Source organism: Homarus americanus, unplaced genomic scaffold, assembly GCF_018991925.1.
Source record: "Homarus americanus isolate GMGI-L3 unplaced genomic scaffold, GMGI_Hamer_2.0 scaffold38238, whole genome shotgun sequence".
Classification (NCBI taxonomy): domain Eukaryota; kingdom Metazoa; phylum Arthropoda; class Malacostraca; order Decapoda; family Nephropidae; genus Homarus; species Homarus americanus.
In genome coordinates, this window is record NW_024734360.1 from 62,547 (window position 1) to 87,965 (window position 25,419).

General features: G+C 41.3%; 1 protein-coding gene across 4 annotated transcripts in view; it reads right to left on the reverse strand.

Annotated features, from left to right (window-relative positions):
* Positions 1–25,419, reverse strand: part of LOC121870209 — a 135,499-nt gene that overhangs the window by 28,876 nt on the left and 81,204 nt on the right. For 2 of the 4 annotated variants that reach the window (XM_042371982.1, XM_042371981.1), the window contains exons 2-6: positions 15,665–15,819; positions 12,298–12,510; positions 11,125–11,447; positions 8,827–9,105; positions 3,304–3,417 (exon numbers count right to left, since the gene is read on the reverse strand). In XM_042371982.1, the coding sequence (XP_042227916.1) occupies positions 3,304–3,417; positions 8,827–9,105; positions 11,125–11,447; positions 12,298–12,510; positions 15,665–15,754 (1,019 nt within the window). In that variant the 5' untranslated portion in view covers positions 15,755–15,819. Of the gene's footprint in view, positions 1–3,303; positions 3,418–8,826; positions 9,106–11,124; positions 11,448–12,297; positions 12,511–15,664; positions 15,820–19,356; positions 19,726–25,419 lie in introns of those variants that run through there. The other 2 variants (XM_042371980.1, XM_042371983.1) reach the window with 2 other exon arrangements.

Below are 25,419 nucleotides of genomic sequence, written 5' to 3' on the forward strand. Positions count from 1 at the left end.
CCTTCCTTCCTCCTTCTCTCACCCCCTGCCTTCCTTCCTCCTCTCTCACCCCTCCTATCCCTCCTCTCTCCCACCCCCTCCCTTCCTCCCTCCCCTCTCTCACCCCCCTCCCTTCCTCCCTCCCCTCTCTCTTCCTCCTCCCTCTCTCCCCCCTTCCTTCCTCCCCTCCCTCTCTCCCACCCCCTCCCCTTCCTCCCTCTCTCCTCCCTCCTTCCCTCCCCTCCCCTCTCCCACCCCTTCCTTCCTCCCTCCCTCTCTCACCTTCCTTCTCCTCCCCCTCCCTCCCCCCCTCCCTTCCTCCCCTCCTCTCTCACCCCCTCCCTTCCTCCCTCCCTCTCTCACCCCCCTCCCTTCCTCCCTCCCTCTCTCACCCCCTGCCTTCCTTCTCCCTCCCCTCTCTCACCCCTCCTCCTATCCCCTCCCTCTCTCACCCCTTCCTCCCCTCCCTCTCTCACCCCCCACCTCCTCTTCCCCTCCTCTCTCACCCCTCCTACCCTCCCTACCCCCTCCCCTCTCTCACCCTCCCTCCTCCCTCCCTCTCCCACCCCCTTCCTCCCTCCCTCTCTCCACCCCCCTTCCTCTCCCTCCCTCTCCCCCCTCCCCTTCCTTCCCTCCCAATATTTACGGAAAATTATATAATAATTTGTGAACCTTTGGGAATCCTGGCCAAGAGTAAATATGAAACACGACCTGACAACTCGGCCGTATCTTGCAACAGTCGTCTACACCCTCCTGCTTTACTCAACACTACGGGCTATGTATACTGAATAGTGACACCACCGATTATGTATACTGATCAAAAGACACTACGAGCTATGTATACTGACTGTCTTCTTTTATACACGTTGCTCTAGTCCTGTCTTCGTGTTTTGGGTGATTTGTTTTTTTTTTCCTTTTATAGGCGAAACACAGACTGAGTGAACACATTATAACAAACACATTCATAGCGACACGTGGAGTTGTGTTGATCGTAGGACACACACACACACACACACACACACACACACACACACACACACACACACACACACCTAAAGACAGACAAACAGAGAGAGAGAGAGAGAGAGAGAGAGAGAGAGAGAGAGAGAGACCCATCTGTACACACGAGACACAGGTGACCACGCCACTTAACCAACCTAACCTAACCAACACAAACCCTCCCTCCTTAAGGCAAGCAGTCTCACCCACAGGCACCTTAATTACCGTACCGTCCCTAATCTGGGGTCATCAATTGAGGCTAATTACCCCCCCCTCCTATTTATCTCCTCTAACGAGTCTTACTTCATTGTATTGTGATCACAGGAGCAGAGAGGGACTTCCGTGTGGGTCACCTTAAAGATAAGAGGAAAAACCACCTTTACTCTGTTCACTCCAAGCTTATAACGGAGCCAAATAAAAGGAAGCTCGTGATTGGTCGAGTCACGGGGGAAGTAGGTGGGCGGGGGTGGGTGGGGGGAGGGCGCTGGTGATATAGTTAGCGTCACTGATCATTTTTAAATTCGTCTTTTTCACTTTAAGATATCAATGTGTTCCACGTACTACTTTTTACTTCCTAAACTTCGGATATCATTTTAGAACAACAGTTAATTGTCAATATTACTCGCAATTGCAGTTTACGAAGAAAAATTCAATCATCATCTCACGCATTAAACAGCTCTGGGTCCGGGTTACAACGGTCGTGTCAAGGGAATAGAGTTGTCGTAGATTCCTCGGAGCGATACTTAGTAATGTCTGGCCCACATTCACAACTATTACTTATGTTATTTGGTCTATCCCCTGGCTGGCGGTAAGTGTGTAAATCTCAAGGTCGAGTCTAAGTCCAATTGTGACGCCATTTTGACCGTTAATTGGGTGTTTTCGGTTTAATTCAGCCATTTAGGTGAAGTATGAGGAAAATTGAACGTATGTGTGTGTGTGTGTGTGAACGCATTAAACACTTTCCTGAAATTACGACACACTCACCTATCGTAGTCAATCATCTTCCTACCTGAGTCTACGTCGATTTACACCCAATATTACTCTCTTCATCAATGTCCTAATATTACCCTCTCCACCAATGTCCTAATCTTACCCTCTCCACCAATGTCCTAATCTTACCCTCTCCACCAATGTCCTAACGTCACAATGTTAAGGTATCGCCACAACAAACAAGCCCTACCCTGAATTATACAAGATAACGATACGTAAAAAAAAAAACGTAATATTTACATAATTATCGTAACTATCTCGTTCGTTCCCCAACAATTTTCACTTTTCCATGTAAGTATTAATGTCAACAGTTAATGGAGGTTATATGCTCAGATAAACACTTAAAATTTACATATTTATCGCATATATCAATCTTACTCGTTAACTGTAAACATTAAAGACGGATAAGAAAATTTAAGGGATCCAGAGTATAAATATCAGACAGGTGTATAAATGTCACAATGCTGAATTTTCCATGTGAATGTATGTAGAATGTAGATTATAATGCACCCCTTGAGTACGATGACGTAATCTCGCGAGTACAGTGTTATTGTACTCGAAGGGAATAGCCATCGTATACAAAGAGGTTAAATAGTGTACTCAAGCGGTCAAGTTGTCGTACTCCGAGATAGATATAACTCATTGGATGGATTCATAGTACTCAAGAGAAAGGCACCGTACTCAAGGGCTTAACTAGAGAAAACAAATCAAATTATTTATGATCTTCGGCCCAAATTGTCTCTGAACCACAAAAGTCTTAATTCACAGCCGGGTAATTAAAGCTATCCTAACAACCATCATACTCCCATGTAACGAGACCCTTTCACCGGGAATATTTTTTTTGGGGGGGACGACTATAAACAGAGGAACCAGCTGCAGTAGGGTGGACAGACAGGTAAGGGTGTGGTCAGCTGGCGGCAACACACTAACCTTTATCACCACAGCACCCAGACTGATGTTTCCCGTGAGATGACGTTCACTACAACTTTTTATTTACATTATCGATTATATTCAATTCCTGAATGATCTGCGAGGGGGTAAAATAATCGCTAAGTATAATTAATTTAATGGTAACGAGATATTAAAAGTTCAACTGATGTTCATAATAAACTAATGATAAATATGTTGTACTAATCATTTTCTAAATCCCTTTCGCGTGTCCTTACACACTCACACACACACACACACACTCACACACACACACACACTCACACACACACACGGTCAAAATCTCTTTAACCCGACTGTTTCCTGATAAAATATACAAGTTGTCAACATAACCACCACTTTCTACCCAAGCCCACCTTTTACCGCCAACTAGAAAATGTTACCGACCTTGTATAGACGGGTTGATCTTCCTCCTCGTCCTCAAAGGGCTTGACGGTGACCTTTCTGCGGCCGTAGTCTAGGTTGGTACCAGGGTGGTGAAGGTCTGGGGACATGATGCGGCTGTTGGAACACACGAAGAAAATAGCACAGGTTAATAGGTTATCTGATGCATATATACCTGTACAGTACCAATATGTTATTCTTATATCAGTTTATCTTCTAATCTACTGTTTATCATATTATATTATCTCTTGGTGTATTATTTATCTACCCCAACAAGTTATCAGTTTATCTATAACCCAAACCACACAATACACACATTGCGGGATCACTAAATTTTTCTAAATATTTCAGTTACTGCTCACCCGTTTTCTGTGAACATACACACCTTTTGACACTCAAATTCTTTAACACAAACTATATTTTTTCTTCTCTTTCTTCTGCAGATATAGACAAATACATATATAGCCACATAGATACAGTTAATACATAGATGGTTATTCAGTATCTTTCAAATTTACATTGGTTCAACAAGTACAGTACAATGACAGCGCAGGTAAACAACATTGGCAAACAGGAAGTCGATTCATATGGATATCTTTAATTGCGTAATATTTTACAAATGAAGACATATTAATGATAAACTTTTTAAGAACTTTCGAGGCCAAAGGAGGTAATTTTCTATCAAATAACACAGAAAATATAATAGGTTGAGGAATGTAAACCAAAAAAAAAGTTACAAGTACACCTGTATATGTGAAGGCTTTTGTTTATGAAAATAATGTAATGACGAGACGTAATATTAAAGCTTAGTGTTCTCGTATTACTGCTTAATATTACATTAATAAAATATTGTTTTTCACCAAATATTCCATCTATACTTCTACACTTTCTTCACGAGCTCAAATATAAACAAACTAAATAATGTTAGTTAGAATTACAAAATACCTGTATAATATATGGAGGCAAAGAGCATACGACCATTGTCCGATCTGTGAGACTACGACGCTAAAGAGAATATGCATCTAAATAACCTAATTTAATCAAACAGAACTTAAAAGATGGTTTAATTAGTTTCGTTCGAGATGATCTGTTTAATGCATTATGTAGGAATAATCAAAATTAAACGCTACACATAATAGTTTACCTGATGAATAAACACCTTAACGCTACCTTGGGGGTTAGGTTAACGAGGTGGGGTCAGGTGAGGTGATGTTAAGTTAGATTAGGTTAGTTCTCGGGTGGTTAATCTTAAGGTGAAAAGCGCCGGGGTGGTTAATCTTCACGTTATCCAAAGTTAACACAAATAACTCACACTTGCACTGCTTGAGGGAATGTTAGACTTCCCACCCACACACACTTTAACGTTCACCAGCAAGATGACGACTAACACAGAGCGAATTTGGGAGTGTGAGCTGATAGTGACAAATAAAATGGATTAGTACCTTTTTTTTACTCTTCGATGAGGGAAAAAAAGGGGGAGGATATAATTAACTCTTATCAATATATATTCTTTTAGTGAACAGAGAAAACGAATGATAACGATACTGAAGAGATTGATAAGCTGATCTCATTCCTTACAGATGATAAGTGAGATAAAAAGATAAGGTTTATTGAATAACTGTGTCAAGAGAGAACACGTCTGAAAATACTCATCAACTTGGTCATAATGTTTACGGAGGAATGAGAGAGACTTTACATGCTAAACCCTACACGAAATTCTGGTTATGCACTGGAATAAGACAAATGTTCTAGTGTATTTATTAAGGGGGAGTAAATGGGTATAGGTGCCAACAGTGCGTAACGGAGACGTGACCAATCGCCCAAGTGGCTAACGAGCCGATCAGTGGTGAAGAGGATAAAAGTAAGTAAAAAGTATATAAAGTTTAATAGAGTAATGAACGCTAGTGTCATCTGCGAACACCTTGACGCTTCAGTGACCATGAGAGTGAATGGAGAATTAGAAGGTCAAGTAAAAGGAACATTGTAATTACGCTTATTACAGAATTATTGATGGAAATGAAAAAAAAATATATAGTCACCAAACCGCCCTTTTCAATCTGGTGAAACATATTTCAGTGTAACAGCATTCAGAACACAATGGTAATTAACTCCTATGTTTAATGTATAGGTCATCTGCACAGTAGTTAATACCCTGACACTGTTTATGATCAAATATAACAATGGACAAAAAGAGGTCAAACACAAATTCTCTTCTGGTTACACTGATCGGAAACACAATGAAGAATATTATAATTTAGTCTAATAAATTTGAAGACATTATACCGAGTTAATACTACTTAAAATATCTAACATTTAAAGTGCTTGCTGAAACCACTTTTTAATCCACTAATGCAAGATATAATTTTTCTTTATCCTCTTCACCAATGATCTGCTCGTTAGCCGCTTAAGCAGTTGGTCACGTCTCTGTTACACACTGTTGGCAAGTACTGGCTCCAGAATGTATCTGTACCTGTGCCAGTGGTGGTCAAGTCTGGTCTTGAATGAACTCACACTCGGTACCGTCACAACACACACTGGCAGATTATTTCAAGAATTCACAACTGTCATCCCCAAAAAGTTTGCCCTGATAATCATCTAAACTTATGGCTTCTTTAACCTGAGGCTGTGACTCCTAATGAGGCGGGTATCCACTACTTCCTTATGAACACTCATCCGAATAATGTCGTCTGAGGTGCTTATAAACTTATATTAAATCACTCCTTGCCTGCCTATCATAGCAACTGCAGACATTCTAATCTCTCTGGGTAACTGGGGTGCCAGAGTGCAGGCACCAATCTGGTGGTCCTCTTATGGATGTTCTCAATCAAGTGACAATCACTAACAGACAGAGTGACAGTACAGTACTTCAAATGGGGAAGCACCTCACTTTTGGAGAGCATTATGAGGGCCGGATCATCTTATAACACTTAATAGCTTAGTTGCTTAATTTACTTTATTTTCACAATGGTCCGAGACCTTCAGTTCATTGTCGACATACACACCCAGGTCCTTTTCACATTCAGTCTTAATATATAAAACATTAATATAGCCTCAGAATTTTAATGCCATCCATCTCCTTATGTGTCCAAACAGCACAATTCCATTTACAATTAGATACAGGAAATACAACACCTTCAAAGTGAAAATAAATATGAGAAGTGGCTAATGTTGCTATACATTATCTTGTATAGAAAAATTCTCATGTGTAATTTCTCTATCCTGTGTACGTATCACCTTTACCATACTGTACTATAGACTGTACCGGGTAATAGAAGCAGAGCTTGTAAATACAGCACAGATACAAAGGTTGTGGGTCAAATGAACACTAATCTTAATAGGCCTTAATTTAATTTAACCTTACCTAACTACTGTACTGTACTGTATTAAGACTGAGATCCATCAAGAATGAGGATTATTAGTACTGGGAACCATTCCTACCGAAGAGGTTAGGTTAGGTTAGGTTAGGTTAGGTTGAAGTCTTTTGAAACTGTGGCCCCTTTGAACAGTCATCAATGAAATCCTTCTCGTGTTAATGATAATCCCAACATTAACAACAAAATCGGTGCTGATGATGAAGCCTTCACAATGTAACGGCTTTACATATACAGTATGATTCAAGTATTAACAAACAAAAAATATTTCGTTATCTACTTTCATCTGACAGACTAATGTCCAGGACCGGCAATGATTTATTGTTTATATTATTGTCACAATAAGATGTTTAGCATAACAGGTTCTGTCTTTACCTTGCCTGGCCTTGTACCTTTACCTGTAGTCTCCTTTCTAGCAGGTTGGGCGATCGGTCACGTACCTGTTATGCACTGTTGGTAAATTCTGGTCATGTACTGGCTCCAGAATATACCTTAACCTAAGACAGTGTTGGTCAAGTCTGCTGCCACAACACTGGCAGATTATTCTAACAGTTTACAATTCTCACTCGAAAAATGTGAGCTCTAATATATTTCTGCTCTTGTGGCCGTTTTAACTTAGGGTTGTGATCTATAATAGGAGACATTTGTTAATTTTAGATAAGAAAACAAAGAAATTACTGATCACTTCTTGAAAATAAAAAAAATAGTATAACCGACTTTGTACTTTAGATGTTGGCAGTTCCTATTAATACTGTATAGCAAATAAATTAATCCCACGTACTTCTAATATTTAAAAAAAATATACCTATACAGGTAATAAACTATCCTGTGCCTGTCTTGCAACACGTCAACACAGTGCACAGTATCACCGTGGCATTTCTTAATGATGTCTCAGGTATGTCTTGGCAAAACCATCATCAAGAATTAATATCGGCTTGGGCATTAATATATTAATCAATTTAAATATCACTTGGTTGTGACCATCTGGCTGGTCTTCTAGTTAATACAAGATACACCTAATGAATACAGACCAGTAGTTTATGATCGATTCTTAGTACTGTACTCTGATGGTGTATATTCCTGTAATAGACATTACTGTACTGTACTCAAATATCTGCACTGCACACCAAGTACTCCTGTAATATTTCCTTCTCAGAGAACTGTGTTAGTGCAGCTACCCCAAATATAATACCAGGGTGTAGGATTATTCTAATGGACACCCAACGGACCTGAGACCCACCAAGTAGCCACAAATTACCAGCTCTCAAATTCCTGGTGGGTTATGTGGTCCAGCGAGGAGAGCGTAGAGAAGCACCCACAACACATTAAGTGGTCTATTCGGGTTCATTTGTATAAGAACCTGGTACTTTTGAGGAGTCTATACATTACTTGGTACAAATAATTCATAATAAATGGTCAGTTCGTTCTGCTATGTGTTTAAGGCGAGTCACTGCACTTGGACTATGTTGAACGGTAATATGCAAAAATAAATAAATAAAGTATACAGTACAAATAAATGAATAAATAAATAAAAATGTGGCGTTATGCTGAAGAGGAAGTAAGAATTTGTTGATTTATTTTTTTATAGTAAGTTGCATGTTTATTTATTTATTTATTTACTTATTTTGCAGTTTTTCTCTATTTATAATTGTATTTTTCTTCCTTTTACTCATATATTTTTGTTTGTTTTATATTATTCATCCCTATCTTAACATTATATCTATATTACCCTCATACCATCGGCCTCATACAGTCTAACAGCAATGGAATATTTAATGTTATAACCATCAATATAGTTTTACTTTTATTCTTGGAATTTATTATTATTGATTATTAACCAAGCCTAAGAGAAGGACCCTAGTATATATATATAGTATAAGCATCTGATAGCTGTGTTAGTTATTCTTGGTCAAATTGCTTTACTGTTTACCACTGTTTGTATACATGCACTGTCGAGGTACATTGAAAATTGTACAATGTATACCTGCGTTGTCTATATGCATGCAGAACTGTATGCCTGCATTATTCAGATACGGTGTATTATCTTCTGTACTGTATTATTTCCTTTCATATTATATCATATTCTCCCCTATTGTATTACCTTCTCCCATATTGTATTAACTTTATCACCTTCGCCCATATGATCTTATCTTACCTGTTTGATCCGTCACTACTTTTGTCCTCAGAGGATGCTGGATCACCACACTCAGAGAAGTTTCCTTCATCTGTCGTGGTGGTGAGGGAGGTCAGGTGGTCCTCAAGAAGCTGTTCCCTCGAGGCTGAGCTCCTAACTTCCTCATCATCAAGCAAATTCTCCCTCGAGCCCATAAGGCGTTCTCTCATCTGACGCAGCTCCTCCTCGCGTTCCTTCAGTTCACGGATCTCCAGGGCAATCTTGGTCTCCGTGGTGGACGCAGTTGGTGTGGGGGTGTTCCTGCAGTATAGGTGTCATATTATCATCTCTCTCTCTCTCTCTCGGTAATGATCCAAATCACCATCTCCAACTTTTGTTAACTAACTGAAATACTGTAATTAACAACGCCAAAAACTACAATTATCAACCTAGAATTTTTTATACATACCAACACTTGATTCACTGCATATAAAAAATCTGGGGACAAAGGTCTCTTCAAGAATTATCACCCCATATCAGTCCTCCCAGCCTTGAGTAAGATACTGGAGAAGCGAGCATGTAGTAGACTAAATTCCTTCTGCAATGCTAATAACATCTTTACAGACTCCCAGTTTGGATTTAGAGCAAGAAGGTCGACTGGAAATGCTCTGTTATTATTTCCTAATGACATCTTAAACTCATTTGATGACAGTCAGTTCACAGTCGGTATATTCTTGGACCTCTCTAAAGCCTTCGATACTGTCGACCATACCATCTTCCTTTCAAAGCTTGAACATTACGGCATTAGGGGCCTGTCCCACAATTGGTTTACCTAATATCTGTCCAACAGGAAGCAGTAAGCCAATCTTGTATGGCGTCCCCCAAGGTTCCATGCTCGGTCCAGTACTGGTTTTGTTGTACATAAAAGACATAGTCTATGCCAGTACACTCATAAAATACAACTTAATTGCAGACAATAGTAATCTCTATACAGTGCCAGCAACTCAGACATCCATTCCTTGATGAGAACTATGAACACTGAATTGACTAAAGTCAGGACCTGGGTAATACGCAATAAACTGACCTTAAACCTCAAAAAACCCCACTACACGATCTTTCACAGAAGGAAAAACTTACCCCAGATTTGGAACCCTTGTACCTTGGTAATACAGTCCTCAAACACGAACAAAATACAAAATTCCTTGGGGTTATTTTTGATGAGAAACTTAATTGGAGAAACCACATACAAGCCATTCATGTATCATGTATCACACTCGACAGTCACTCACTCTCACAACAATGAAAGAAATCTATTATGATCTTGTTTACCAACACCTGATACACTGTCACACACTATGGGGGGCCTGTGGCTCTTCAAAAACCCAATCCCTGGTTACTGCACAAAGAGTTGTGCGGACAATGACCTACTTAAAAAAAAATGTTAAAATTCGAGGATATTAACACCTACTGTTGTGCTCTATTTGTTAACAAATCTGTCAATTACTTGCTTGACAAAAATTATTTCCAGTTCTGGAATATTCAGAGATACAACTTAAGGCACCAAGAGCTACTAAGACCATCCTCTATGTGCTCCTCTCAGTCCCAGACCTCCATAAAATATCATGGTGTGAAGGTGTGGAACAACTTACCCCACCCATCTGAGCAAAGACGACTCTCCCTTCCTTTAAATCATTTCTTAAAAAATATCTATTGTCTAAGTATTAATATTTCTCGTACAGTGTAATGCCTACTTTATATACCTGCTTTTATTGTACCATCAGAACCGTTTTATCAGAAATTATCATGTAGATAGATAAGAAATTAACATTGCAAAAAATATATTTGCCAACTAGACATAATTCTGACAGCTCTGTCCTCTTGTTCAACCTTAATACAACCCATGTTGTACTGCTTCCCTCATTATATTTATATTTTTCAATTCCACTGTAACTTATGTATATATTTATAACAAATGTAAAAAAAAAAATAAAGTAAATAAATAAATAAAATAAATAAATATCGAAGAGATAACCGTGGTAACATTCTGATATGTTCTTATTACCACCATGCTATTGTACTATTCCAGATGATACTAAATGTTATATTATACTTCCTTGAGATAAATGTACTGTACAGTACACCCATGTATATCAGGTGCCTACAAGAGAGCCCTGGGTCTCAACTGGCTCAGTCATGTTAATATTGTTATTATTATCGACTCTGTATCTGTGTTTGTCTGGCTAAATAAACTGTCTCAATCAATCAAACAACTACCCCAACAGCAATACAGACTCCAATGAATATGTACGTCACTATTCTCTATGACTAATATGGACTAACCTCTCTGAGAAGTATTCAGGTGGAGGGCTGACGGCATCATAGATGACAGGTTCACCATCATTGCCGGGGATGGCGTGTGTGTAGCCACTGTTGGGGACAGCGGGGACGTCCTCAGCCAGACGGTCCACGAAGCCCTCATCGGACTCATGGCTGGCAGGGGAGGAAGCGCCCTTCTCACGCCCCACCGTGTTCTTGAGCGTCCCATGCTGGCGCAACTCTACCTCCTTCAGCTGTTGGGCGCGGATCTCTGCCTCTATGGCGCTTTCTTGTGATGGAGGCTTCTTGGCTACTGTCTCCACTATACGAGCACTGCTGCGCATCTCCTGAGGAAACATAAGGATTTCAAAAAAACTTGGCACTATTAACAAACGGAACACCCGAAGAAATCCACCCCAATTTACTTCACCTAAAGATTATCCACCCTAACGCTAACCTCACCCCCCCCCCCCAATATCATTAGGGCGGTCAATTTTTAAGTGAAATAAGCTGGGGTGGAGATTCTTCAGGTGATCCCAACAATCTCTTCTTATTAAATCCTTTAAAAATTATTGTACAACCCTTGAGACTATGAACCACTAATCTCAGACAAACTAAAACTGAACCTACTGATTAAAACATCGTAAATAAACCAAATACCTGTATAGACAACATAATCAGGATGTGTCGATACATGTAACTGGTTATAAATGTCTATATCATAACACAAAATAGTATCAAAATTACCCTGAGACTGTCATAACTTGACCCCTTCCGTTATCCCCACCAAGCAAAATAAAAATAATAATAATAAAAAATAGAGTAAAAAAGTACACTCCCTACAGAAAATATCTGCAAGGTGGGGACCAAAGCTTATCAAAATGAACACCACTGCTCCTGTTATCTCAGTACAGTTGTCAAAATTATTCGTCCGTTGTGTCATATTGTCTAACAAAAAATTTGAAAATACTTTATGAATCGAGTGTACACATAAGGTGAGAATCCAAACCTAACCTAACCTAACCTAACCTAAGTCTAATCTAACGAAACCAAGCCAAACCTAAACTAACCTACTCTTGCCTAACTAACTTCGCCGAACCTAGCCTAACTAAACCTAACCTAGCCTAACAAACTTAAGTTTAACTTACCCAAACCTAACCTAACCCTTGTGCTGTCATTACTTTGTCTCCCCTCTACCTTGGGCGTTGTATCGGTGATGCCGTAGACGTACTGCTTGGTGGGTCTAGCGTCCTGGGTAATAAGAGGGCCAGGTGGGGTCTGCTTGGTTGGGGGTGCTTCCAGAGAGGGCGGCGACGACTCCTCCGACTCGATGGGGGAATTGTCGAACTGTGGTGGCGGTGCTGGGATGAACTCTGGTGGAGGTGTAACTGTCTCTGTGGCGTCGTCCGTCTGAGGGTGTGAGAGATCTGGTCAATGGTGATGTCTTATGGCTCTCATTGTCTATCTGGTCAATGGTGATGTCTTATGGCTCTCATTGTCTATCTGGTCAATGGTGATGTCTTATGGCTCTCATTGTCTATCTGGTCAATGGTAATGTCTTATGGCTCTCATTGTCTATCTGGTCAATGGTGGTGTCTTATGGCTCTCATTGTCTATCTGGTCAATGGTAATGTCTTATGGCTCTCATTGTCTATCTGGTCAATGGTGATGTCTTATGGCTCTCATTGTCTATCTGGTCAATGGTGATGTCTTATGGCTCTCATTGTCTATCTGGTCAATGTCTTATGCTCTCATTCTCTATCTGGTCAATGGTAATCATGGCTCTCATTATCTATCTGGTCAATGGTGATGTCATATGGCTCCTCATTCTCTCTATCCTGGTCAATGGTGTCATATGGCTCTCCATTATCTATCTGGTCATGGTGATGTCTTATGGCTCTCATTCTCTCTATCTGGTCAATGGCGATGTCTAATGGCTCTCATTCTCTCTATCTGGTCAATGGCGATGTCTAATGGCTCTCATTCTCTATCAATGGTGATGTCATATGATACCATTCTCTCTATCTGATCAATGGTGATGTCATATGGCTCTCATTATCTATCTGGTCATGAGTGATGTCTTGCCAGCTCTCATTCTCTCTATCTGGTCAATGGCGTGTCATATGGCTCTCATTATCTATCTGGTCAATGGTGATATCTTATGGCTCTCATTGTCTATCTGAGTCAATAGTGATGTCTAATGGCTCTCATTCTCTCTCTATCTGGTCAATGAGTGATGTCTTATGGCTCTCAATCTCTCTATCTGGTCAGTAGTAATGTCTTATGGCTCTCATTGTCTATCTGGTCAATGGTAATGTCTTATGGCTCTCATTGTCTATCTGGTCAATGAGTGATGTCTGTGGCTCTCATTCTCTCTCTATCTGGTCAATGGTGATGTCTTATGGCTCTCATTGTCTATCTGGTCAATAGTGATGTCTAATGGCTCTCATTCTCTCTATCTGGTCAATGGTAGTGTCTTATGGCTCTCAATCTCTCTATCTGGTCAATGGTGATGTCATATGGCTCTCATTCTCTCTCTATCTGGTCAATGGTGATGTCTTATGAAACCTCAATCTCTCTATCTGGTCAATGGTGATGTCATATGGCTCTCATTCTCTCTATCTGGTCAATGGTAATGTCTTATGGCTCTCAATCTCTCTATCTGGTCAATGGTAATGTCTTATGGCTCTCAATCTCTCTATCTGGTCAATGGTGATGTCTTATGGCTCTCAATCTCTCTATCTGGTCAATGGTGATGTCTTATGGCTCTCAATCTCTCTATCTGGTCAATGGTAATGTCTTATGGCTCTCAATCTCTCTATCTGGTCAATGGTGATGTCTTATGGCTCTCAATCTCTCTATCTGGTCAATGGTGATGTCTTATGGCTCTCAATCTCTCTATCTGGTCAATGGTGATGTCTTAAGGCGATAATAGAACAGATTTCAATATCTATCTATCTATCTATCTATCTATCTATCTATCTACCTATCCATCTATCTATCTATCTATCTGTACGCCCAACAAAACGGAGAGCAAAGATGATTTTTATTCACAACATACCGAGGGAAATTGACCAAGACCCACTATCACATTTCTGTCATCATACAATTAACAGAACCTCATAAACATTAGGACCCTTCCCCCAGCTTATGTCACCTGATGATTAAACACCCTAATGCTACCTGGAGGGTTAGGTTAGGTTAGGTTAGGTTAGGTTAGGTTAGGTTAGGTTGGGTTGGGTTGGGTTTTTTGGGGTTGGGTTGGGTTGAGATGGGATGGGTTAGCGTTATAAGGTGTCTAATCATCAGGTGAACGAAATTGGGGTACACATTCATCACGTGAGCCCAAGAATATTCCACTCAACCTACCTCTACGATATCCATTAAGCTGTCACAAGAGGAAGTGACTGTTATCGTGTATAAAACCCACAAGATAACATCAGCCCTTTACTGTCACTCACAAGATATCAAAATCAATCACGACTTTATGCGGGAGGAGTCATTTGTACAGTAGATATGTCAGTCAGACCCTCTCCCTCCCCCCTTCCTTCCTCCCTCCCCCTCTCTCCCGTTCCTCCTTCGTTCCTTCCCTCCTCCCCCTCTCCCCTTTCCTTCCTTCCCTCCCTTTGTCTGATGTAAAGCCTCGGGTGGTGTTCAGTGTTGACTCTGTGACGATGCAGAGTTCCCAAGGTGGTGCTTCTTGGTCCTGTCTCATTTTCTAGCTGCGTCTGTTAGCTCCATGTGTGCCCTTACCTGCTCGACTTGAGATAAATATTTTCTCCCTCTCTACGTTCCAAATTCTCTATCTATCTATCTTCCTCAAATACTAATGAGACAAAGTGGATAAATTTGTCTATCATATATTTCATCTCTCAATCTCCCTCACTTCTCTCTCTCTCTCTCTCTCTCTCTCCTAGCCCCGTGACCCCTCAGAAGGAAGGTGAGAGTCGTCCTGAGGATAGGCTGAAAGTACCTCCCTCCTCTTCTTCTCTCGCCTTCCCATTCTCTCAACTTGTCCATCTTTTTTCTCTCCCTACTCTCCCTATCCTCTTCTCTCCTCCCACTCTCCCTAATATCTTCCCTGCTCCTCTCTTTTTTCTTATCCTTTCCCCTACACCTCTTCTCTCTCCCCCCTCTCTTTCTCTCTCTCTCTCTCTCTATCCTAGCCCCTCCTCTCTTTCTCAGTTGTCTTATTAATTCACTCACTCACTCATCCTCTTCTCGCTCTATTCCCTACACTTCGTTTTCCCTTTTTCCTCCCTTTCTAGTCACCTCCTCTATCCTCATATTTTGTCCCTCTTCCTCGTCTAGCCTCTCCTCTCATTCTCCTTTATCCTCGTCTCTCCTCTCCCTCTCTTCTTCCTCATCCTCGTCTTCCCTCTGCCTCATCCTCGTTTCTCCCCTCTCTCTCTCTCTACTTCTCCCTCATCCTCGTCTCTCCTCTCCTCCCTCATCCTCGTCTTCTCCCTAGCCTCTTCTCTCCCTCTCCTCTTCCTCTCTCTTCACCGTAGCCTCTCCCTAACCTCTCCTCTCCATCTCTCATCACCCTAGCCTTTTGACTCACCTGAACGATGACAGGTGTGGCCCCGGGGATAGGCTGAAAGCGGACGTTGGCCACACTCTCCCAGCCTCCGTCGTCCATGGTGGCCAGCATACGGGACTCCCAGTAGGTCTTGGTGGCTACCTTGTTGTCTAAGATGCTGAAGTACTCTACCTCACCTGCGGGAACACCATAACGACCTCAATTAAAAAAAGCTCATCTGTATGACTTAAAGTATGAAGTTTTATTACAAGGTTTATATATCTGACAGATAGATAGATAAATAGATAGATAGATAGAGAGATGCAGACAAAGACAGATAGATATTTATTATGTAAAATCGTCATACATGTTTACAAAAACCACTAGACTATTTCTTTGCATCTATAGGCCTATGGGGAAACAAAATATGCACAAAAAACAAAGATTTAATCAACAAAATAGGTGAAAAGACAACAGGAATGAGCGTGGACAAGAATCAAACGAAAGACGTAATGAAAACAAATATTGCGATGTCGGATTTACTGTCAGATTCACACCCAGATTCTAAATGCGTTCGTACAGTCGTGTGAAGTCGTCTACTGTGAGGCGGCAGCAGCGGCGGCGGCGATGGGTTATGATTATGACTGTGTCTGAATTTCCTCGACTAGATCCAGACAAGATAACGACATGCCTGGAGCAACATACCACCCAGATAACACCGGAAAATGACCATTCACTGGCGAGACAGGAATGGTAACTCTGGAGGGTCTAGGTCCGTACTCACAAAGATTCTATGCTTGAAGTTTGTCCCTGTAACTAAATTTCGGTGCCGTTTTACATCTCCAAAAAAAATTTCCCCAACCCACATTAACAACAAATTCTCTAACTAATATAGTATACATGAACACAAAAGAAAGTAAAAATTAATTATAACAAGTATTATAAAAAGCTAAGATAAAAATAAGACCACGAACAACTTAGAGGCAAAATAATAGAAGACTTTACGATAGCCATAAAATCAGTCTTATTGGCGCCCGTTTTCTTTGATTACCTGGATGGGACACTGTGGTAGTTACAGTTGCTCATCAGACACAGAGATGACCTATGACAGGGCTCAGAAACCGAATGTAAAGCTAAACGACATACACCACTACACAATAGAGGTATTTTACGGCTCATGTGATTAATTTGACTGTATTTTGAGCTAAAGTTACGTCAATATAAAGAATGCGTCCAATGATTTGAGATAACGCCACTTGAGCAACTCTTTTAATTTCACCAGAGCAAACAACCGTTGCAATGACTTCTGGCAACGTTCAATAATAATAATAATAATAATAATAGATTCTACACACGACGGATAGAAAGAGTTTACACACAAGAATATTTTATCGGGTTTTAAGGAACCGTGTAAACAAAGCGGCTCTGACGTCAATTCTCACCAGTTCACGTTAGAGCTACATGGGGAGGGCCAGATAAGGTTTGGTTAGCGTTAAGGTGTTTAATCATGGTGAAATAACCTGGGGTGTCTAATATTCACATGATCAGTATTAGTTCGATGTAATACTGGAACTCTAAAACGACTATTACAGTATGTTCTTCTAAAATGTCGCTCCTGTTATATTGCCCTATATGTCACGGTACTGATGTTGTCATGCCTGTTATGATATACTGGTGTAAATATCATGGTGCTATGCCGTCATTGTGTCATGTCATGGTGTCATATGCTCTGTGGACTGTGTTGTTCTGTCATATGTTAGTTTGACATGATCTAACCTAACCTAGTTTAACCTAAGCCTATGAGGTGGAAAGGGGAAAACAATAAGCAAGAAGGGAGGGAGGGAGAGGAGGAAAGGAAGGAGGTACAAAGGAGGTAAAAGAAGGAAGGAGGGAGGAAGAAGAGGAGGAGGAGGAGGAAGTGTGTGTGTGTGTGTGTGTGTGTGTGTGTGTGAAGGCGGGATAGGAGAAAGGGAAGGAGGGGAGAGAAGGAAATGAGGGAATGAAGGGAAGGAAGTGAGAGGAATGAAGGAGGAAGGAAGTGAGGAATGAAGGAGGAAGAGTGAGGAATGAAGGAGGGAAGGATGGAGGGAAGAGATCCAGTGATACGCGAAGTAATCATGTTTCTCAAAAACTGTGATTGTTAAGAGTTATATCAGTGTGGGTCCTCACCAGCTCAAGAGGTCAACACCCATATCAACACATGAGACACGATTAGGACACCCACGTCAACACACGAGACACGATTAGGATACTCACGTCAACACATGAGACACGATTAGGACACCCACGTCAACACATGAGACACGATTAGGACACCCACGCCAACACATGAGACACGATTAGGACACCCACGTCAACACATGAGACACGATTAGGACACCCACGCCAACACATGAGACACGATTAGGATACCCACGTCAACACATGAGACGCGATTAGGACACCCACGTCAACACATGAGACACGATTGATTAGGACACCCACGCCAACACATGAGACACGATTAGGACACCCACGTCCAACACATGAGACACGATTAGGATACCCACGTCAACACATGAAGAGACACGATTAGGACATCCACGTCAACACATGAGACACGATTAGGACACCCACGCCAACACATGAGACACGATTAGGATACCCACGTCAACACATGAGACACGTTAGGATACCCACGTCAACATGAGACACAGTTAGGACACCCACGCCAACACATGAAGGACACAGTTAGGACACCCACGTCAACACATGAGGACACGATTAGGACACTCCGTCAACACATGAGACGCGATTAGGATACCCACGTCAACACATGAGACACGATTAGGATACCCGTCAACACATGAGACACGATTAGGACACTCCACGTCAACACATGAGACACGATTAGGACACCCACGCCAACACGAGACACGATTAGGATACCCACGTCAACACATGAGACGCATTTGGTTACCACGTCAACGCAGAGACACGATTAGGATACCCACGTCAACACATGAGACACGATTAGGACACCCACGCCAACACATGAGACACGATTGGACACCGTCAACACGCGAGACACGATTAGGATACCCACGTCAACACATGAGACACGATTAGGACACCCACGTCAACACATGAGACACGATTAGGACACTCACGTCAGCACACGAGACACGATTAGGATACCCACGTCAAAGACACGATTAGGATACCCACGTCAACACATGAGACACGATTAGGACACCCACATCAATACGTGAGACACCATTAGGACACTCACGTCAACTCACGAGACACGATTAGGACACTCACGTCAACACATGAGACACAATTAGGTCACCCACATCAATACGTGAGACACCATTAGGACACCCACATCAATACGTGAGACACCATTAGGACACTCACGTCAATACCTGAGGCATGTCCACATCGATTAAGACATGTATGAAGCCTCTAAGACAACATTTTAAGACACGCCCATAGGAAATAGGACATCATACCTACACACACAAGACACAAGTTCACAAAACACGGACAAAATCACACCAGTTCATGTGTTCGTATGTCCAGATACCCTGTGTTAGGTTAGGTTAGTTTTGAATGCTTGTGTTTGCGCGCGCGCCTCACACACACACACACACACCCCTCTACAAAAATACAAACAAACATATATTTAAAAAAAGTAAAACAAAAAATATCATCACCGACCACACACACACGTAACACTCGAGTCTTCTCACCAGACATGGTCGAGGATGACTGCGTCCAAGCTCCTCCTTTCCTTCAAGTAAAGACCTTTAAAGGCCTAATCAGTCACTCCAAGCTCCTCCTTCAGTCCCACCAGGAACTGTCTGTCGTCTAACTTGGTGGCAGCACCTTCATCGCCACCACCTTATCTTCACCAGCATTCCTCCGTACTATCAAGCTTCACTATCTCTTAAGTTACTCCAGCCTCGTGTACACTAACAGGCAATACAGGGGAGAGGGTCTATAGTCTACTGTTGTCTGCTGTTTGTTTTCCTGTCTCTGGTCTGCCCGTACACGACACCTCCACACGTACTGTAACTGTTACTGTCCGTCACTGTGGTCCGTGTCTACTGGCCGTGTGGTCCAACAGGTACACTGATTAAGTAACCTGCTCTACTATCTCTCATTTCAGGCGGTTATCAAACTTATTCACACACTTGTCTTCCTCGGCAGTTACCTCATTATGAATTTTTATCATATTTTGGTTAGTAAATTGAGACAGAGAGATCAAAGTCCTGTGTATTATTAGAATTGGTTGATTGATTTGTTTTTGGCGGGAAGAGCGACACGTGTGTGGGTATGACGTCACGCGGCCTGAGAGGGAGGGACGGCCTGAGAGGGAGGGACGGCCTGAGAGGGAGGGACGGCCTGAGAGGGAGGGCAAGGTGAAGGGAAAACTCATCATTCATCAGAATTAAATATGTAAGAAAAAACTCTCAATAATTATAACCTCGTGTAAACACCCAGTAACCTTATCTTCCACCTTATTCGTCTTCACTTCATTCCACACGAGACTAAATAACCTGAAAAAATACTGAAATTGTGTAAATAATGACTTTTTTTTTCTCCTTCGAACTCTTTACGACGCAACAGTTGGCAGCCCTGACATCTACCAAGAAGAGTTGCATCAGACTTACACAACACGGATACCATGCTGTTAATATAATTCTTAAATAACAAAGATCATTAAGACAGGTATTTTGCTCCAGTTTATATTTAGAATGTTAATAAGTGTTAAGAATGTCGTCAGTTTTCATATATCAGTTACATAATCACAAACATGTAATATTTCAATTTTGAAAGAGCGTAAGGAACAGATTTGCGGACCTCTCGTAAATTTATTTACAATATCATTAGACACGGAAGTTGTGCCAGACTTGTGGAAACAGGCAATTGTAGTGCCCATATTCAAAAAGGGAGACAGAGCATCAGCGTCAAATTACCGGCCGATTAATTTGACGTCAGTAGTGGGGAAATTTCTTGAATAAATTATAACAAATAGCATCCGATCGCATTTAGAGAAAAGCACATTAATCTACGACTCTCAACATGGGTTTACAAAGGGAAAATCTTGTCTAACAAATCTGCTGACGTTTTTTAAGAAAGTCTTCGAGGTAGTAGATAATGACGAAAATTACAATGTTAATTACTTAGACTTTAGCAAAGCGTTTGACAGAGTACCGCATCAGAAACTTCTGAGAAAAGTTAAAGCTCATGGTATCGAGGGGAAAGTTTTAAATTGGATAAAATCATGGCTCACCGATAGAACACAGAGGGTCAGCGTAGAATCTACGCCGTAGATGGTGTTAAATCTGAGTGGGGCTGTGTAACCAGTGGGGTTCCCCAGGCGTCAATACTGGGCCCACTCTTGTTCATAATCTACATAAACGATCTAGATACTGGGATCAGCAGTGACATAAGCAAGTTTGCGGATGACACCAAAATAGGGAGGCAGATTAATTCAGGGCAGGATGCAAATGCATTACAGGAGGATCTAAATAAACTGCAGGAGTGGTCAGAAAAATGGCAAATGAAATTCAACACCAGCAAGTGCAGCGTACTTAATATTGGAAGAACAAATACTGTCAATATATACAGCCTTAACAACATCAACCTAAAGAAGTCGACTTGTGAAAGAGACTTAGGGGTACTTGTAAGCCCGGACCTACGGCCTAGAAAACAGTGCGTTAATGTTCGAAATAAGGCAAACAGAGTATTAGGTTCTATATCTAGAAGTGTAAGTAATAAGAGTGCAGAGGTCTTATTGCAACTATATCTTGCGCTAGTCAGGCCGCACCTCGATTATGCGGTTCAGTTCTGGTGCCCTTATTATAGAATGGATATCAATTCACTGGAGTCGGTGCAGCGAAGAATGGCGAAAATGATTCCGGGACTTAGAAACCTTCCATATCAGGATAGGTTAAAGAAACTTAACTTGCATTCCCTAGAAAGACGAAGAGTGCGGGGAGATATGATAGAAGTATTTAAATGGGTGAAAGGAATCAATAAAGGCGATATAGATAAAGTTCTTATAATATCAGAACAGGATAGGACTCGTAGCAACGGATTTAAGTTGGATAAGTTTAGGTTTAGGAGGGAGATAGGAAGGAACTGGTTCACAAATAGGGTGATGGACGAGTGAAACAAGCTTAGCAACTTTGTAGTAAGTGTTGGAACGCTGGAAAGTTTTAAAAGGAGGCTAGATAGATTCATGGATGATAGAGAGTGGAAGTAACTCTCGACAGGAGCTGCCATGCAGACTCCTCATTTTCTTATGTTCTTATATCGTGGTCAACAAGTATTAAAAAAATATATATTACAAGCTTATCTGACTCGGCTGAAACACACATACGCGTCAGTAATATATACCTCCCCCTTCAACACTGACATAACACCGTTACCAAACCCGAATACTCAGTTTCGAAAATATCTAAACAGAAACACAAATATTTTCTTAATAATTAATTCACAGGCACCCTCATCAATCAACACATATGAGGCAGTAGACAGGTGGGTCGCGTGTCTCCAGTTTTAGTTTCTTCACAAAATCCTAATTAATCACATGTTCAGACTCCTACAAGAACGCGTCACGACAGCTCGCAGCAACGTAAGGTAACTATTTAGCTGTAAAGACCCACGTGTGTGTGTGTGTGTGTGTGTGATAGCAAACAGGTACCACTTGAAACGGTTGGACCTCTCTCTCTCTCTCTCTCTCTCTCTCACTAAATCCCGTAGATACAGTGATTGGAAAACGACACAGATTGTAAAGTATGGATTGGGCTTAGACATATGGTGCTGTGAGTCATCGCTTACATTCTCTTATCTCAGTTTATCAGTAAGTGCCCTAACCCACAGCAGTGTACAAGGGCCTAGTCTACACCAGGAAGAGATTAGCTAATCTCCTATACGTAGATTACGGGATTGGTATACCACCAAGGAACTGAAAATTACATCATGGCAAAAATTGATAATGTAAAATAATAATAACAATAACGATAATAATAATAATAATAATAATAATAATAATAATAATAATAATAATAATAATAATAATAAAACCATAACACCAAATAAACATCACCACAACTAAAAACAAACAAACACAGACATACAGACATACGGGGGATTAATAACAAGCAAGATGTTATCCCAAATAATAAAAAGAATTACCCTTAAGTAAAGATAATGTCAGAAGGACAAGACAAACGACGTAGTAAAGTGTAAGACAAGAACAGATAGTTGACAAGGAGAACTTCAGTCTGATTATCTGGACAAGAAATCATGAAGTAAGGTTCTCTGAAGGTCCTTAGGTAAAATATTATTAAAACAAAGTAATAATAATAATAATAATAATAATCTTTTCCTGGCTTTAAGAGAAGTCATTAACACTCTACTAACTACCACCATTAAGTCCAATTTACTCATTAACGCTGACCCAATTTAACACACTGATGATCCTATTATGACATTAATATTAAATCAGGATCACCTGTACATTAGGCATCCCAGTTTTTTTTCACCTGATTATTAAACACCCTGACACTAACTTACCTGACCTGACCTGACCTGACCTTCCCCACCCCCAGGCAGCGATAGGTGCCGTCAGATAAATATAAGATAGATAAATGGAAATGGTGCTTTTATAAGTTCTCAGTAGAGTATTGAAGCATTTATTGGTGATGTTCATTTGTTTTTTCACGTCAGCGTATTTATATTATGACGTCATCTACGCCGCCCGCTGACGATGATGTAAACAAGCTAACTCACCATAAATTCCTGAAGGTGTTTTGAAATATTTATTGTACATTTTTCTCAAGGTTCATTTTTACTGAGCACGAGTTATGTTGTGTAGTTTTGACGACAACAACCACCTGCCCCCCCCCCGACCACCACCTCCACCCACTGAGCTGACCACCACCTCCACCCACTGAGCTGACCACCACCTCCACCCACTGAGCTGACCACCACCTCCACTCACTGAGCTGACCTCCACCTCCACCCACTGAGCTGACCACCACCTCCACCCACTGAGCTGACCACCACCTCCACCCCATTAAGGTCACTGTGTCCTCGGCGAGTCAACACCTTGGCCTCGACAAGCCCAAATAAGATGCTTCGCGTATTTGTCTGTTTGAGAAAGCCATTAAAGCCATTAATGGAAGATTATACTGCCCAGGTGCTTCATAACAACAACAACAACAACAACAACAAGAATAACAATAACAGCAGCAAGTACAAGAGGGAATTCCCCCCCTGATGATTGACCAACAATTCTCAATCCAAAAGACAAGCAACTCCCGAGCGTCACTGTCCATCAATTCGAAACACACACACACACACACACACACACACACAATTGAGTCTATGGTCACGAACAATAACAATAGTGCCCCTGACATATGAACTTTTAGTGTTGCATTTATCAAGACCTGTCCAGACTACTTGTGTGATCCCTGAACTTACCTGAGAGAGTAAGAAAACAAGGTCGGCTCTCTCTCTCTCTCTCTCTCTCTCTCAAAGCCATCCATGGTATAATAAAGTTAGGCAAAGGAAACCAAGTCATTTAAGGCTGAACTGAAGGAGTGTGACTGAAGGAGTATGACTGAAGGATTGACTGAAGGATTGACTGAAGGAGTATGACTGAAGGATTGACTGAAGAGATGACTGGCAGACTAACAATCCCACTGCTATACCCCCTATATCTCAAGAGCTGAAAAGAGGGGGAAAGCTAAGAGGATGTATTCCAAACAAACTCAAACAGGCGAAACTAGTCACATCAGCAGCTTGTTTGCCTTGGTTGTTTGCTACGTAAATGACACATAACAACTGTTCATATGATACACTTCATTACACATTCAAATATTTCCTGAAGTCGAAAACACGATACATTCTCGAATACCTTCAATTCCCCCCACCCACCCTCTCTTTCCCCCTCCTTCCCCGGGGTTAAAATAACTGGATTTCGTCAATTATTATCAAACTCGTCCGACCTCTAGTGGGTGGGAGGTGTGGGGGGAGGTGTGGGGGGGAAGAAGGGGGTGGAGGCAAGGTCCCTGTTAAGTGTTGCGAAATTCCTGCCCCCACTCCCCCCCCCCTCTCCTCCGACGCATATTATGGCGTTGAACTAGAAGGTTATAAAACAATGTGGATATATCCTTCACGGGAGTCACTGAATGTCCCACAAATTCACTTGTGGTGGAAAATCATTACAACGACGTTTGTGTTTTTGGTCTCAATGTCCCATACTGTTTATTACGTATTTGATGGATTTAACGTTTGGATATTAGGTCACATGAGGTTAGTCGCCCTTTAACTTATTTAACCTAATGATTAATAACCCTTAAAGCTACCTAGGAGGGGTTAGGTTAGGTTATGGTGGCTACTATTCATATAATCTCTAAGCTTCTCGGTAAAGTGTACTTTCCATTATTGATCGATTGTGGTAATTTTTTTACCTCCCTGGCGACGCAACAGCTTAGGTCATTATGTCGCCGATTTAAAAATAACGCTTAAAAGACTAACATCCAATAATGAAAGGTAAGAAACATGAGTACCAACACACACAGTAGCCTTAGTGTCTCTTCCGTCCGCCAACACTGTCTTCCTCTAACAACAGTGTCAGGATTAGTGGTGACGATCAACAGAGACACGGGAGTAACTAACAACATCTACACTACACAATACCTGAACAAGACGACGATTAGATACGGCTCACAGAGTTCCTCTTATGCGCCTCACATGTTGACATAACTGAAACATCGCCTGGAAGCTTACAC